The sequence below is a fragment of the Gasterosteus aculeatus genome, chromosome 8 (assembly GCF_964276395.1).
Source record: "Gasterosteus aculeatus chromosome 8, fGasAcu3.hap1.1, whole genome shotgun sequence".
NCBI lineage: Eukaryota > Metazoa > Chordata > Actinopteri > Perciformes > Gasterosteidae > Gasterosteus > Gasterosteus aculeatus.
Window position 1 is genome coordinate 7,671,835 of NC_135695.1, and position 17,120 is coordinate 7,688,954.

Genomic DNA, 17,120 nt, shown 5'->3' on the forward strand with positions numbered 1-17,120 from the left:
ACACCGGTGTAAAATTATTAACGGGACATTTATTGAGAGTGGAGCAGTTGAAACACGTACGGATTACAGATCATGCATCAAATCTACTCCAGGGATTTGAGTTATAGTTTACGGTAACAAGCATCTATGCTCCCTTCAGGGTGGAGCGCTGGATCAGCTCCCACTGGCAAGAGCATTTTAATTCATGAATGTGGGAGATGGAAGAGAAACTTCACAACACGAGTTCCTTGGAAAAACACACACAGCCGGCTTTTTGTAGTCCGTTTGATCCAGCGGTGATGAAAAACTGTATAGGGATGGAAATCTAAGGGTACCTGAACCATGAGTACTCGTGCAGAGTGACCCTTTCCATAATACACATGGCAGAATTGTATTATTAGTCATGCATTCATATTACAATTCAAGAAAGGGACTATGATCAAACGCACTGCTACTTCCTCCACGGCTGCCTAAACCAGATCAGGAGACATGAAGGTCTTTTACTGAGATTTCAAGCGCTCAGCAAAAGTGTAGCGGTGAACGCTACAGGATCGATTCAGCGTTGGGATTCTCCTCCCTGGAGGAGAGAGGATCAGTTTGTTTAGTGTGGTTACAAAAACAGGTCATGTGAGTAGGATGGTTATCTGTCATACCAACTTCTTCAAGCAAACTGTACATGCACTACTTACCCTCTCCGATGCTCTTGTTTCCATTTTCGACTAACAAACCAAACGAATATCACGATGGGTATGAGGAGGAGGAGGAGGAGGAGGAGCCACTGCCATTGCCACTCGCCTAACACCCACAGAGGAAACGACAGAAGTGAGCAACTAGCAGTTGTCTTCTACAACACTTCCCTAATTAGGTTCACATTTTAGGTACTTTTACTTTCTATGAGTTTACTTTTTAAGGTACTTTCTACTTAGAGACAAAATCTCCAAAGGAGAAATGCACATTTTCATTTGTATCCACTACATTTACCAGACAATATATGGGATTTTAATTTATGAATGTTTATAAACTCTCATGGGACCCGCAGTCTGTCTTGGCTGTGCAGTGACAACGAGTAAACACTCACCCGAGGCGTCGCCAGTTGAGTCATTTGTGGCTAAAAGATGGATGAGAATTAGTTCAAGAGCTGATGTAAATCATGCAAGTGGATCAAAGATCTAAAAGACTCTCACCAGATAATCCGGGGCAATCTGCAATCAAACACACATTATAGTTACTGTTACTATTTGTAAGACTAGTAGAACCAGTAAACAAGTGAATACCAGCTCCTACCGCTCTGGATGAGCTCTATCACTTGACCGTCCCCCTCCATCAATAGTGTCACTTTGTTCAGCAGGTCGGAGCAAACTGCATAAACCTTCTTTTGGGAACACACCACACAGCTGTTGGGCCGAGGCGGGTCGGTGGAGGAGCAGTGTGGAAGCGTACCGTTCCCCAAATAGATGTGACCGTCCTCACTGGCGGCATCGTACAGCCGATCCACAACGCCGACGTTTGGCTCCAGGGGCTGTTGGCAATAGAACGACATCTAGGGAGAAGAGAGAAGCCGTAGAAAAACAAAGTGATCCTGTCTGCTTACTGGTTTCTCATTCAAGCTGCAGATACGTGAACGCTAATAAGGGAAATAAAGAAACTGATCATTTAGATTCAAATAATATTTGGCTTATCGTGCTACATTTGACAAGAGCTTCACCCCAAACAAATCGAGCTGGTCTCACTTTTCAATTTAAATCCTGATAACCTTTGATCTTAATCTGGGATTCATTATAGGCGAGAAAATGTCATTCATTCTAGTTTTGTAGTTGTGGAAGTGCAAGAAAAAAACATACTGATCCTTTACCAGAGATTTATTGGCATTATTGGCACAGTGTAAATGCATTGTTGTGAAGTTTCAAGTTAAAATGGATGAACTATAATATAGTTAATTAATTATAATATATATAATTAATATTATATATATAATTAAGTTAAGTAAATGTACAGAGCAAGGTGGAAGGAAAGAAAAACAGGGAACAAAGAAAGACAGAAAGATTCTTCTGGCCCCAGATGTTGCATCAGAGGGGATTTCCACAAGACAGACACTTCTCCAGCAGGGCCGAGTTACTCCTTGTGGCACTGGCACTCAGTGGCTCTCAGTGGCACTCAGTGGCACTCAGTGGCACTCAGTGGCACTCAGTGGCACTCAGTGGCACTGCCACAACTCGCGTCAAGTAAGGGGCGGGCGTCGCAACGCCACGCCGAGTGGGCGGAGCCAGGCTTTCCCGGAGCCGTTGTTTGTGCGACAGGTTAGCTGCCGTAAAGATGTTTTTGTAGTTCTTTTTATTTCATTGCATGTTTATTGTATTTATTTTATTTTATTTGATACACTACATATTCCCCACCTCTATCTCAAGTCCGACGTATTCTGCTGGTGGGTTTGGGGAGGGTGGGCGCCGACGGGGGTGTTCCACGGGGGGATCGGCGGTACAGTAGCACATCAGTGGCAAAAGTGTCAGTTCTGTGGCGTCACAACAGGAATACTTGTTCTGAACTCGAACTACCAACTCAAGTTTCCAATTTAAATAAAACTTTTTTCTTTACATGCAGCTCGGAGAGAAGAGAGCAAAAACAGCAGAGAGAAAGTTGACATTCCCCGAAGCACTTTCAGTGAGTTTGGAGAGCAGTGATCAAGGTTAACAGAGCTTCAGATCTTCATGGATTAGAATAAAATGAATACGAAAATAATATTGATCCATTTGAAGATGTTTAAGTGAATTTACAAAAACACTTTTTTGTAATATCACATTAATAGTTCAAAACGCAGATGGAGATTTGAAGTCAGCAGTCCGTGCCTCTGTGGAGGGACAGGGGAAAAAACAAACTCCAAACTGAATCAATATTCATTTTTTTCTTTTTTGTTTGTATATACACTACATGTGATGTTTGCCTGCCTCCTTTAGTCTTTGTTGTATATAGTAGTCCAACCGATGTCTGTAATGGGTATACATCTGAATACTAACTATAGGATATATACACATTGTGACGCGTGGGTGTTCTAGGGGGGAATCCCGGACAGAGATGGACCACAGCAGAGTTGATAGATTCAGCTGGAGTTTAATTCACACAGAGACAGAGTCCCAGTATTGGCTCAAAAACCTACTTTGAAATAATAATAAAAAAAGACACAAATAGGGGCTAATTCTAAATATATTGAAGAAATGAAATATAAATTTATTATCCCCCCAAAAAAGCAAATAATATTAAGAAGTGGATTTTGTACTACTAAGAAGGCTGCTGCAGGCAAAATTATGAGACAGACAATTTGTGGTCTGTTTTTTTTAAGTGTGAAGTTAATGAAATTAATAACGTAAATGTTTGTTTGTGAATTAATTTCTAAGTAAGGTTGTATAAATAGAGGTGCTAGGAAGTCTGTGTTGAATGAAGAAATTATGGATTTCTACAACAACAATTAACAGATAAATTACATTTTTTAATAAATTTAGAAATGTGTGATAATAAAATGATGTAGTTGCTTCGGACAACTGGACTTGTCATCTTTTAGAGAAAAGTATATCCTGCAAGTTATGTGATGATTTATTCTCGCTATGTTCAGTGAAGCAGATAGCCCAACCAGCAGCACTGCAGGCACAGATGAGAAAGACCAACAGGTAATTGTTGTGCTAGATACATAGAATATATATACAGTCTTGTTGAAATATAATGGATTGCTTTTTTATTGTTTCATATTTTATAGTCAACGTTAATTAAAAATATATATATTTAAAATGTATGCCTTTTTTTATGATACTCCTTTTCTTCAAATGCAGAATGAGGGCAAAATGAAAATGCTGGAACACACCTTGTTGGCAGCAAAGTGGTTGCAGACAAAAGCATTTAAGGGGAAGGTAACCTTGCCTGAAATTACCAACGTGGACAGAGGCAACCAGCTACGAGCATTGCAAGACCTCAAGAACTCCGTGGATGAAAATGAGGACGACGCAGACGCACCGATAAATGTCTTTGTTGTTGAATTCCAGTACAGAAGTGACTACGAAACGTTTGTGGCACAGTTTATTGACAAGGGCTACAAAGTCAATGCTTTGTTCAAAGAGTGGGACTAGTTCAATTTTTTTAATTTATTATCAGGTTGTTTTTACATGTTCATATTATTTATTGTTAATGTTCTTTTTGCTTACATTTGTTATTTCATATATATATATATATATATATATACATATATATATATATATATATATATATATATATATAACACAGCCCTGCGTCTCATTTAATTCTTCTAATGGTCCCACTTATGACAACTTCAGCTCTATTGATTAGGCAAATATTTATGCTTTCATGTGTAACTGAATTTCTGTTCCAATAGCACTTTTCATTGAAAACATAACAGAATAAAATAACCTTAAAAAGAGTATTTTTGGAATAAACTCTGACATCTGGAGGTATTATTGTGGCAGCTTGGATATCCTCTGACAAGTGGCAATAGGAAAAATAAGTGCAAGTCCTAGAATAACAAAACAAAATGCTCAACATGCTCAACAAACCCAATAAATTGGCGAACACCGGCGATCACCCCCGTGCAACACCCCCGTCTGCGCCCCCCTCCCCAACCCTCCCAGCGGAATACGTTGGACTTGAGATAGAGGTGGGGAATATGTAGTGTATCAAATAAAATAAAATAAATACAAAAAACATGAAATAAAAAAAAAGAACTACAAAAAAACATGAAATAAAAAAAAGAACTACAAAAAACATCTTTACGGCAGCTGGCACCAGCGTTCTCTGGTACTTTGCCAACCCCATCTGGGGAAGAGTCGTTGGAGCATTGGTTGGAGCATTGGTTGGAGCATGCACACCTGATGGTTGAGGAGAGCGAGCGTTCGGCCAAGGAGAAACTACGGCGTATCATGGAATGTCTGAAGGGGCCGGCGTTAGCTGTTGTGAAAGCTGTGAGGACTGCGCATCCAGAGGTTAGTCCAGCTCGGTGCTTAAAGGCTATTGAGAGTGTTTTTGGGTCTGCTGAGACCGGCGAGGACTTGTATTTTGCCTTTAGGTTGTTACAGCAGCAGCCCAAGGAAAAGTTGTCTGACTTTCTTAGGCGCTTGGAGTTGTCGTTGACCAAGGTGGTTTGTCGTGGAGGTCTCCCTCCAGGCCGCGTCGACCGTGCGCGAGTGGAGCAGCTGAGAGGTGCTGTCCACTCTGATATGATGCTGGTACAGCTCAAACTCAGGGAACGGAAAGAAGATCCGCCAACTTTCTTGGAACTCCTGAGCGATATCCGCAACGAAGAGGAGTATTGGTCTTCAAGGACAAAGCTGCACACGTCTATCCAGAGAGTTCATGCTAGGCCTGGCATAGGCAGTAGACAAGAAGATGTTGAGCATTTAAGATCTGAAGTTCAAGAACTCCAATCAATGTTCACTGCGATGAGGTCTTTATCTAGCCAAACTGTAGCATATAGGAAAGAACATGAGTCACTTCCAAAAGTACTCAGCCCAGAGACAGGCAATGAATAGGAAGTAGCTGCCCTGAGGAAACAAGTGATGAACCTGCAAAAGCAAATAGCAGGCCAACAGTCAAAAGTCTCTGAATCCCCTGCATCAGCTCTAAGCGTGGATCCGGAACTTCCGTACCGAGTAAGATATGAACTAAGGCCATGAACAGAAGTCATTTGTTTTGAAGAGAAAAAGATTACATGAGCAATTCTCCGCAGATATCTGGCTCTAACTATTGCTTGCAAGCAGGAGGTCCAGCACACCAGCACGTATCTCAGCGCTCGGCGTAATGACGTCTCCGAGCAGTGAAAACGCTGAGTTTTTATACACATGTGAAGAACATTCTCCGTGCCAGTTACGAGAAGCTACAAAGCAGGTTGAGATAAGAACCCAGGTGAAGCTGAGGGTAGCACACACACACACACACACACACACACAAGATCCTCCTCAGTGGCCGGTGCAAATCATTATTAATTGACATAAAGTAAAAACGTGGATCCGGAACGAAAGCTCCGAATAAGATATGAACCAAGGCCATGAACAGGAGTCCTTTGTTTTGAAGCTTCTACGAGATCGAGTTGACCGCTCTCCCGTTTCAGTGCGCAGCTGCAAAGCAACATTTTGTATCATGCTGCTCTTTGCACTTCAGGGTCAAATACAGGACACTTGAGACACGACCTTAGCACAAAACAATGTTATAATATATTTTACCAGTACATGCATCTCACAATCTCATAATTGTCAGACCTGAACCAGACCTGGTGAGTCCTACCTGCTGGTGCACAGGTGCATTGGGCCTAGGAGGGAAGTTGGGCTTGCAAGCACATTATGCGTTTTGTAATGAGGAGGAAGATGGGTACTCGGTGATTAATGGCTGTTTGTACATTGCAGGCTGAACTGGTGACACGGAGTGGTCAGCAGGGCAGCCACTGCTCTTTTTCTCCGACCATAGTTTTAGTTTAGATTATGCTTTAGTGCCTCCATCTTGCTCTCTCTTTATAGAAATAACAAACTGATATTGTGCCTTTTTTGATGACCGTTGCTTCCCCCTTCCCCACTTTTATTGTGTTGTCTCTTAACCAGGATCATTAATTGTATTTGTGTGTGTTGGTTTGTAGTGTTGGTTATTTTAGCCTTTCTTAACAGTGTGCAGTGGTTTTATTGTTGGAAGTGTCATTGTTGCCCCCGGCCAATCACTACTGGTATAAATTATTTGGATGTGTTTTTATAAAGTTATTGTTTAAATAAAAGTGATATTGCACTGTACACACAGAAGCCTCTGTCTATGATCTACGTTGTATGGGGTTTTTTGGCCAGTAAGATCATTTAATTCAGGGTCTCTCCCATCAAAGAGAGTGGCGTTGTCACGTCTGAATATTATTCCAAAGTACTATAAGTGTCCATTTGGTCACATATAAATACCAATTATTGCGAGCGGCGTACGCCTTCTTTTGTGCGTACGCAACGTGTATAAATGAGGCCCCAGGACATGATGGGCCATGAGAGACGGAATAAAATGTTTCAGGGGGAGAAACACCGCTGAAAGTTCCAGAAAATGTATGTGAGACCGCTGGAGGTCCGCACTCCGGCGGCCCCTCACAGATCGGCCCTCGTAAATTACGCCCCAACCTGTCAGGCTGGCGTCCGTCGTGACCACTTTCCTGGACAGGACGGAACCCATGGGCACCCCGTGGATCAGAAAGGCCGGGACTCGCCAGGGCGCTCCGTCTCTTGCGAGTCCCGGCCTGGCGAGTCCCGGTGTGACCACCATTCTCCGTGCGCCATTACGCACGGGATCCAGCCAGCATGAGGCCACCCAAAGCTGGAATTCTCTCATGTGGAAGCGACCGAGACGAACTACGAGAATGGCATACGCCATCAGTCCGAGTAACCGAAGACATATTCTGAATGCCCGGATGAAAAAGCGCGAGACATTTCCTGAAGCCCTTCACCCGCTCGGCGCAGCGGCGCAGCGGCGGGGCCGCCCACACAGCCCCCTCTCGGGGGAAAAGCCGTGGCTCTTTTCAATGGGCAATTTCTTCCCCTCGTAGCGGGATCTGGTGGTCTCAGCTACGACAGCAGGCCAGGGGGTCGCCAGCCGGGCAGCAGCGCGTTTGCACACGTCGAGCATGCCCGGGCTGGGGGGGGAGAAGCTGGTGCGCGGCTCCCATCTCCACCCCGAGAGGCGACGGAGCAAGTTTCTAATACGTCGTTGTACGAACCTCTTTTACAAATAACTTGACAGTTTGTTTTTTTTAAACCTCTAAAATAATGATATAGCACACAAGAGAGGACAAAAGATTACCGTGTAAAAAATCACGTTGAAATGTGGTCTAAGACGTCTTTTCAACGTCTACGAATAGACGTTGAAAAAACTTTCATAGACGTACTTTCAACCAAAAAATTCTCACTGTTAACAGTCAACTAAAACAACAGTGACCACGTAACAAAACTCACCACTGTAGCAGGTTGCTTTCCTGAGTCAGACTACGTTCTGTCCTTCACACAATAACACCGGCACCTCCGAGTCATGAAGCGGCGAAACGCGACGCGAGCCTCCCGCACGGCACGAGGCTGCGATCGGTCTCCTCACAGTTACGGAGTCTCACTGCTCCGCTTTCATGTGGCATAAATGGCACCACATCACATTTATTTTGTATCCAGAAAAAAGACAGAAACCCTTCAGAGAGCGACTCACAGCCTCTGAGAGTCTTAGACGTCGATCTGAAGATACAATAGAGGTGTTTTTTAAGATGATTCATTAAGCAGGAAGCACTCATATAAACCACACACACTCTCACAGTCTCACTGCTCCGCTTTTTGTCGCATAAATGGCACCACATTACATTTATTTTGCATTCAGAAAAAAAATCATAAACCCTTCAGAGAGCAACTCACTCGATCTGAAGATACAATGGAGGTGTGTTTTTTTTAATGATTTATTCAGCAGGAGGCACTCATATAAGCCACACACATCATCTCTGAACTGTCACGACCGGACGGTGGACGGGAACCCAAATGCACGACTCACACAACGTGGTGCGAAAAAAGAATCAAAGTTTATTAACAAAAGGACAGGGCATGGCCGCTGAAATAAAAATCACTCGTGGGCGAGGAAAAAACCGATCTAGAGACAAAAACTGAAAGCAGGCTCAATTAAGGTGTCGACAAAAAACGAGGCAAGACTGTGGACATACGTAGCGCTGGCACGGTGGCTTGGGACAAGACGAACTGGCACGGGACAGAGGGAGACTCAGACAATATATACACACACATAGGGGAAGTGCACAGGTGGAGATAATCAGGGGAGGGGCGACAATCACACCGACACAAGAGGAAAGGGAAAGTTGCCTGAAACAAGGGGAAGGTTCATTTTCCAAAATAAAACAGGAACTCACGAGACGGACACGAGACAACCTAACTAACATCTTTTTCTGGACATGACATGAACAGCATTATTTCATAACCCCAAACTCTGATTTGTATACAGAGCCAAATAAAACATGTTCCCACGCCCCACTTTTAACCTTTCCAATCAGGTTCAATATACTGAACAGAAAATACACACAACAAATGCATAGAATCATTAGTTTATACCACCCCAAATAGTTTAAAAGCAAAGCAAATTTCATAATAATCTAAACTATTCATTGTCTTTACATGTGCATTAATCAGAATTATGAAAACATCAAATGAACCTTTATTCTAAAATAATTCACTCATAATGAACATCTTATAACTTTGCTGCTCCACGCAGCTTTCCGGCCGTTTTAAACTCTTAGTTCTGGTTTTATTTGGTATTTATTTGAAACGGCCTCCAGGTTTCTCACATAAGACAAAGCAGGAGTCCAAGATCCCTGAGATACAACATGTCAACTGTGTACAAACGTATTATAAAGTTATAATGAATTAATCTCCACTTCCACAGCGAAGATCAATATCACAATTGATCAGAAAGGCACCACATCATGTGGTTTTACCGTCAGGTGAGCTGATGGACAGTTACAGTTAACCTTCCCGAACAAGTTTAAACACCGTCATATGACATATCTTAATACTTATACTCCTCCCCTCTATATAACTAGTTATAATACATGATATAATATAATATTAATAGTTTTCTATCTGCAGTTTTCTTATCTTATTTCATCATTTGTCAATAAGGCACTGATGATGAGGACTTAAAAAAACATTATCGAGAACATTGACACTTTCCTTCTTCCTTGTTCAGACGATGTGGTTTTGCACCACAACGTCTCCTACGGGGGTCTTTATGTTGACTACCACCTGTTCACATGGTTGAGTGTAAAAAACTCCCGTTGTCCCAGATCCTCTCGCTCTCCATTTCTTGTAACACCAAAGAGCCACAACAACTAAAATAACAATACCAATTAAACCGATGACAATAAAAACAAAGGAAGTCATTGGCAGACACCGACTCTCAGTGATGCAGATCATGGTGGAGTTCACTGAAAGACGAGACAAAGATGAGAGAAAATGAGTCATTCCATTTAGCATTTTTTCAAAAACATGGTCATTATTAGTTACGTTAGCAATGTGGCTCTATGGATGATGTCTGTTGTTCCACCACTTTGCTCCAACCTGAAAGATCTCATCTGGCCTTCCCTGTGGTTTTATCTTGTAAAAATGCATTTCTTCTTTTGTATTATTAAATTGGCAAAGCAATACATTTATCAGTACGATTGTTACATGGCAGACGGGGACGGTCTGCATGTGTTCTTGTCGTTCTCCCTCCTGCTCATTTGTTTCTCTCCCCCAGTGATTACGCTGATTGGCCAAAGAGGCTGAAGGCCCCGGATTTCATGTTGCCTTTCAAGTTGGAGGTTGCAGCGCAGTTGGAGCTGATGCAGTTCTTCTGCAGGAGGATGCCCACGGCATCGACCACCCTGTGAGTTATTTCTCACGGAAATTCAACAGGCATCAGCTTGGGTATTCAACAATAGAGAAGGAGGCTCTGGCCCTGTTGTTTGCTCTACAGCATTTTGAGGTTTATCTTGGCTCAAGTGAAAAGCCTGTTCAAGTATTCACCGACCATAACCCTCTTGTGTTTCTTTCCAGGATGCATAACTACAACCAACGTCTGATGCGTTGGTCTCTCAGTGTTCAGGACTACAACCTTAACATCATGCATAAAAAGGGATCTGAAAATGTTCTTGCTGATGCTTTGTCTCGTGCTGTATAGTTATGTTCAGCTATTAATTTAGATCGTAACTTTATGGGAGATTGTTTTTGTGGCATTAATTTTTTTTCTGAGCTTATATGGGTGGGGGTGTTACATGCCAGACGGGGACGGTCTGCATGTGTTCTTGTCGTTCTCCCTCCTGCTCATTGGTTTCTCTCCCCCAGTGATTATGCTGATTGGCCAACTCCAAACACAGGTGGAAAGCAATCAGCCGTTCCGGTGGCGGTCCATAAAGGAAGACCCCTGAGAAGTGAAATGGGGGGTGTTCTGCGCTGCGGGCTGGTGGCCAGTCTTCCTGTCCGTGAGCTTTGGCTGTCTGGTAGCAAAACTGGAGTTTTGTAAGGTGGAGGTTGAGGACCTTAGTACGTTGGGGTACCCTGTACATTTTTGCACGTAGGTATACCTTTGTATAGACACACCAGGTGTAGTGGTTGTTGTCTCCTGTGTAACGTTTTCCTTTAGTCCTTTTTAAGAGAAGCAGGTAAGGTATTTTGTTTGACTTGTTTTGGATGAAGAGCCAGTGGTGAGCTAGGCCTCGTTTTGTTATATTCATTTCATTTGTTTGGCACAACCTGTAGGTCCCATCTTCCACCATCTCCCTCCTTCCTGTTGGGAGCCATCTTTTTGTGTAATAATAAAAACCAGAAAGACCCCTTTTACCCTGACTCTGTCGCCTGTCGTTGATTGTGGTTTTATTGTCCTGGCATCTACAAAAGGGCCGTAACAATGATGTTGTGGTGTAAAAGGTAAATCCTTTGCCTTTGAATTGTCTCTTGGTTTACACGTGTGAAGTAGAACAAGTAAAGGTTGTTTTGAGAAATTGTTTAGATAAAACAATTTCTTTATTTACAACCTGTGTGTTGCCTCCTCTTGGTTAAACTTGTTGGATTAAATGAGTGGCTCAGTCAAAAGGTGAAGAATGTAGGCTCACTGCATTTCTGAATGCAGTGTATCATCTGGTCATAATACTTAAAGAGACTAAAGTAAATATACGCAAAAAACAATGATCAAACATGAACAAACAGCTGGATTTTCTTAGTCTATCTCAAACAATTATGACGTGACAAACCACTGTATGTCAAACTTCCTCTTTTTCTGCCGCTGCTCTTCTGTCTTCTACCGTCTACCTGACGCACGGTGCGGTGAGCCACACGTGACACTTCATTTAGAATCCTGGTTTTATTTCTTCTAAATGTAGATGATTGTATGACTGATGTAGATGATGATGTGATTTATTGTGTAGGTGATGCTCTTTTTGTGGAATCTGCAATTTTTCATCTCCTTCACAAAGCTGTATGATGGTCACAGTTACCAGGTGTAACTAACGGTAATGTAGTTGGAGTTTTCTACTTCCTGAAAACTGCTGCACAAAAGCATCCTGTGGTCGAGCGCTTACATTTTAAACAGAATCGGCGGGCAAAAAGGGGGTTTTATACACTCAAGGCGGCAATCTAAAACCACAAAGTGAATTCGTAGAGGAAACAGAGACTCACCAGTGGGTGTGAGATTATCTTCTGGATCCAGGAGTCTGCTGCAGTTGACTAGAACACAAAAAGAATGTGGAGAACAAACCAGAAAAATGTAAAGGGTTAGTTATGAAAATGTCCTATTCCTCCCTAAATTGCTGTTAATTTAAAAACAAATGCAATGCAGTGAAGCTCTCAGACATGCCACACTTACCTTGGCAGTTGGCTTCTCCACGGACCTAAAAAAGGAAAGGGATGAAAAGGAAGTGATTCTACAGAGCCAAATTCATATCTTCACTGAACATGTCCAGACATGTTTCAGGTTTGATTAGCAGGTACAAATACAGTTTTTACAAAGCTTATTTTTTATTTTATAATATTAACCTGACTATGTTTGACTATGTTTGGGCTTTGGACTGCTAATCTCACAAAACAAGAAATCTGAATGTTGTCCAAGAATTGGCGGCAGTTATCTTCTGGGAAATTCAATTTTTTCACTTAGAAAATACCGATTACGGATAAAAACATGAATTAATAATGAAAATCCATAATCTTTATTTCCAGCTAGGACTGCTAAACTAACGGTACTCCCCATCAGCATGTTTGTTTCATCGTGGCACTCCACTGTGTAGGCCAGTGAGGGCTCGCAGTGATCCAGGGTGAGCGACTGGTCGGTCACATTCTGGACCGCTGGGACAGACTCACGGTTCATTACGATGACAGTCCTCTGAAAAATGTAAAAAAAAAAAAAAAAAAAAAACATTGAGGATGGGGAAAGATGCTCAGCTTATTAGAGATCCTCTCTGATGAACCCAGTTGGGGCCGAGTGTGAAGGACTCACGTTCTTGTCCTCCCAGAGCGTTTTGCACTTGGAGGAACTGGGTGGGTGGGACAGGAGGTAGATGAATGCATTGTTTTTCTCGGTGACGTTGCAGGTCAGATCGGACGGACGCTTTGCTGCAGCTGAAGGGTGAACCGGCAGCACTGCAAAACCTGACAATGATAAACAAACAACAAAACAAACTTAGGCTGGCGGAGTTCATGTTCCTCTCCGGTTTGATTTCAATAACTTGATTGTATCTCATTGAGATCCTTTCTAAATTCTATCAGAACTTTATTCTAGACCACATGCAAGAACACAGAATGGATAAAATGTGTCTTTAAGCAGAGAACACGTGTGTCATGAAGGGTGCTGTGAATGTCAATCTACACTACAAGGGGGGCAACACTAAAACCTGGATGAATGGAAGGGAAGGAAGTGAAGGGAGTGAGAAGTCAGTCAAAGAGTATTTATACTTTTCAAATATCTACTCTCGTGCAGCTTTTCACAGCAGATAGAAACCAGTTTGAGTGACTTTTATTTAACAACAATTCGGATTGTTATCAGATCTCTGAATAAATGAACATGAAAACAGAGCTAATTGAAAAGAAATCTATGTGTTTAGTCAAGACAGAGATAAGCTTTGGTTTATCAGAGATCAGAGATCAGATCACTTGTCGATAATACTCATGGAATATGCTAAATAAATACATACACATATATATATATTCATGGTAGAAACTACAAAATGAATATGAACTGACCGAATAATTATTTAATGTAAGTACATTTTTGAGGTATAAGTAAGTAATTAAATACATGCTCCACTACACTTCAGGGTACATTTACACCAGCTACATATACCACTCACACTTGCTACATGCGATCAACTAATAAAATACTTTACGTCAACAGACAACAAAAAGAACAAGACATAAAAAAAAAAAGATCCAACAAGATCCTTCCAGTCTGGACGTCTGCTCCATTGGAGGAGTGAGTGACCATAGTCTCATAATTCCAATTTGTCAACACTAACAATATATACTGTAGATTATCTGAGTCAGACTGATCCCCTACTTAACACATGCTGTAAAGATGACAGAATTGTTGAGAGTTTGCTTTACACTTAAGTACAATGATTTCTTTACAGTGTTTGTTTGGAGGAGATTACCTCACAGGGCGTGTTTAAACACTTGGCTTTCCCCTGCAGCTATGAGGGAAAGACCGTTACTGCAGCACGCGTCTTTGTGACTCAGATTCATTAGATAATGCTGCTTAGTGTTGAACAATTGAATGAATAAAACCAGTATTGTAAAGAGTCCTGCAACAGACTTAATTCAAACTCAAAAACAACCAGAGATGGAACATTATTCAAACAATGGACTCAAAGTCGTATCACACACTTAATGCAACGTTGACTTAAGGCGAGGCATGGTTCATTTTTTGCCAACATCGCCAAATGGAAGTCACTCATGACCCATGTGGTTGTTTGATTGTAGCAGCTACAAGCCTCCACACTATTTATTTTTCTCCACTGTTGCATAAATCATTTGGACCGCTCTGAAGTTGCAGATGAAGCGATGCAAACGCCAGTGGGCCTCACATGCATCAGCCATAAGACAGCGGGAGAGTGAGGAGTACGTAGGCAGGATTAAACCGGTTTATGAGTCATCCCAACCAGAAGAACACCCCCCAAAAAAACACTTGTGGACACACACACACACACACCCACACACAGTGAAATAGCACAGAAGGCCTCTCTAGGCTTTGGGCCTGGTGCACACAGTGATGTGTTAATGGCGGCGCAGGTTTCCTGCTTCTTTCACTACACGCCACCATCACTTCATCTATCTGTAACTTTATAACAGCTTCTTGCACAATCCTCACGGTCACCAAACCTACATGTACTTAAACCAAGTATACTTGTACTTGTACAGCGTCTTTCTAGTATCCCGACCGCTCCGAGCGCTTTAACACTACACGTCATCATTCATACAGTGATTACAGCAGCTACGGTGCACAGCGCCACCTGCCCATCAGGAACTATCATCCACGTAGTCACAGCTACAGGAGCAGTGTCGGGTCAAGTGTCTTGCTCAAGGACACATCGACATGCGGCTAGAAGGGCCCGGGGTCGAACCGCCGATCCTCTGATTGGAGGACGGCCGTGCTTCTCACTTATAGTAGATCTTTTATGACAAGGACATTGTCCTCAAAAAGAGGACAAGTCCCCACAATTTTACTGTGCACAGGTCCATGTCCCACAACACGAGTAATACATTGTAGTAAGTATTTAATATTTTCGTGTATGATGCCGGTTGAATTGCGTGTGTGTGTGTGTGTGTGTGTGTGTGTGTGTGTGTGTGTGTGTGTGTGTGTGTGTGTGTGTACTGTGTGTTCAGTTTTGACCAAATCCCTATGTAACGTTTATTCTAATGAGGTTTACGGTCCCCACCGCTGGACTCCCATGTAACAAAGCCAGGGACAGTGAAGACATTTCAGTCTACAGCAGGGGAGCGTCACTTCGCTCCTGCGGCAGGTGGAAAGTACCTTTCCTTCCCTTCTGGGAAAACCAGCCTTTTACGGGAATCAGGTCTCATGAGAACAGAAAAGTGTCCATTCAACTTTATTGATGTCCCGTTTTGAACTATTATTTTACCACGTGAATACTCCGATTTGCATTGTTTTCACTCCCACACACCGCACCACGCTAGTTTCTGAGTAACATTTCTCGGTTCATCTGGAGACACGCACGCATCTAACTTGTCGTTACCACGTCTGTTTTATTCTGGTTTATTCTCGATTTTCATCTGAATGCCGCAAATCTCAATCGACAGCTGAGGCAACTCCATGCGTAATTGTGTAATGGAGTTTGGTTTGAGCGCTTTAGATATTCAGTCTTTAGTCTCGCGAACATATTGAATACTTACCGATAACGACGAAGAAGATCGGTAACTTGCTATTAATCATCTTTAGGCCAATGTGCGCGGAACTTCAGTTTAGGATGTTAACGTCTGGCAGGTTTCCGTGGAGTGACGGGCCGTGGACGCAGCGGGCGGGGCGTTATGTTTATGGACCCGCCTCCTATGTGCAAATGCTGAGACATCAGGTTTGACGTAAATTTTTTTGTTTTTATAAACTCTATTGAGAAATTATAACGTTAGTACAACACCTCACTTGAAAGAATAGCGCAGTCTTTAAACCAGATCCCCAAAATGTATTTTCACGTCGTTCTTGTTCTAGACGATCTGCTCTATGCCCTTGTTAACTTCCATTATAAACAACTGTACAGCAGCGTTGTAGTCTACGTGATACTATCGGAAAAGTCAAGGATTCCCATATACCCACTAACGAGAGCGCGATGACACGTAACAACATCATCGTGACAGAACGTTGTCACTTTCATTCATAAATTCACACCCGTCTGTGTGTACAGTCAGAGCCATTCTCTATTCCTCTATACACTGTGAGAATCTATATATCTATTACTCATAATCAGAAATGTGATCAATTGAAGCAGTGAAACATGGGACATGTCACGGTCTGACTCGGCTTTGGAGGTGTGGTTTCAGGCTGGGAGAGCAGGTTTCCGTGGTTACCTGGGCGGAGTCTGGTGGCTGCCTGCTGTCACAGCTGAACCCCTCTTAAGGAACAGCAGGAGCACCAGTCTTCGCCAGATCGTTTTGCCTTCCTAGTGGTAACTTGGCCAGCTCTCACCCGAGATCGATTCTCTAAGGAAAGAGTTTTTTGCATTGACTTTTTTTTTTCTTCATGTTTCGGTCCCATCCCAGCCTGCTTCTCGGAACCTGACGGATTCCCCGGCTTCCCCTCTCGCCCTCCGCGGCTTGAGAGAACTCCTCCAGCCAGCCGGATCTTTACCTTTCCCTCCAGCGTGGGTTCTATCTACCGCACCGCTCCTGCCGCCTGGACCCCTGTGCCTCTCCAGCATCTTCCCCGGCCACGGATCCCGAACTAAGTCCCTCTGCTGCCAAAAATAAAATCTTTTATTTCTCTGGATCCTGCTTTTGAGTCCAACCCTCGTTCTGGCTATCACCCCATGACAGGACATCCAAATAAACCAAGAGAACTTTACGAAGAGCACGACATGCAGGGGCTTTCCAGATGTTCTCTGCACCGCAACGAGACAG

At 42.8% G+C, this 17,120-nt stretch overlaps 1 protein-coding gene across 2 annotated transcripts; it reads right to left on the reverse strand.

Moving 5' to 3' along the window:
- Nucleotides 1-9: 9 nt before the first annotated feature.
- LOC144411409 (uncharacterized) lies at nucleotides 10-16,069 on the reverse strand. Of its 2 annotated transcripts, XM_078107965.1 has the most exons (11): nucleotides 15,903-16,069; nucleotides 12,994-13,145; nucleotides 12,367-12,879; nucleotides 12,180-12,227; nucleotides 8,929-9,952; nucleotides 7,941-8,464; nucleotides 1,264-1,519; nucleotides 1,164-1,181; nucleotides 1,058-1,087; nucleotides 669-774; nucleotides 10-556 (listed from the first exon to the last, which is right to left on the reverse strand). In XM_078107965.1, exons 7-11 carry the CDS (start codon nucleotides 1,517-1,519, stop codon nucleotides 523-525), a joined length of 444 nt encoding a protein of 147 aa, XP_077964091.1. In that variant the 5' UTR covers nucleotides 7,941-8,464; nucleotides 8,929-9,952; nucleotides 12,180-12,227; nucleotides 12,367-12,879; nucleotides 12,994-13,145; nucleotides 15,903-16,069; the 3' UTR covers nucleotides 10-522. The 2 variants fall into 2 exon arrangements, with proteins under 2 accessions (XP_077964091.1, XP_077964090.1); XM_078107964.1 differs by lacking the exons at nucleotides 10-556; nucleotides 669-774; nucleotides 1,058-1,087; nucleotides 1,164-1,181; nucleotides 1,264-1,519 and having other exon boundaries at nucleotides 8,301-8,464; nucleotides 12,367-12,390; nucleotides 12,744-12,879.
- Nucleotides 16,070-17,120: the final 1,051 nt, after the last annotated feature.

Coding starts and splice junctions, on each gene's coding strand:
- LOC144411409 (XM_078107964.1), bottom strand. CDS start 15,942: ATGATTAATAGCAAGTTACCGATCTTCTTCGTCGTTATCG. Junction 13,146..15,902: donor GATCTTCTTCGTCGTTATCG/GTAAGTATTCAA, acceptor TATCATTGTCAG/GTTTTGCAGTGCTGCCGGTT. Junction 12,391..12,743: donor TGAAACAAACATGCTGATGG/GGAGTACCGTTA, acceptor TCCTTTTTTAGG/TCCGTGGAGAAGCCAACTGC.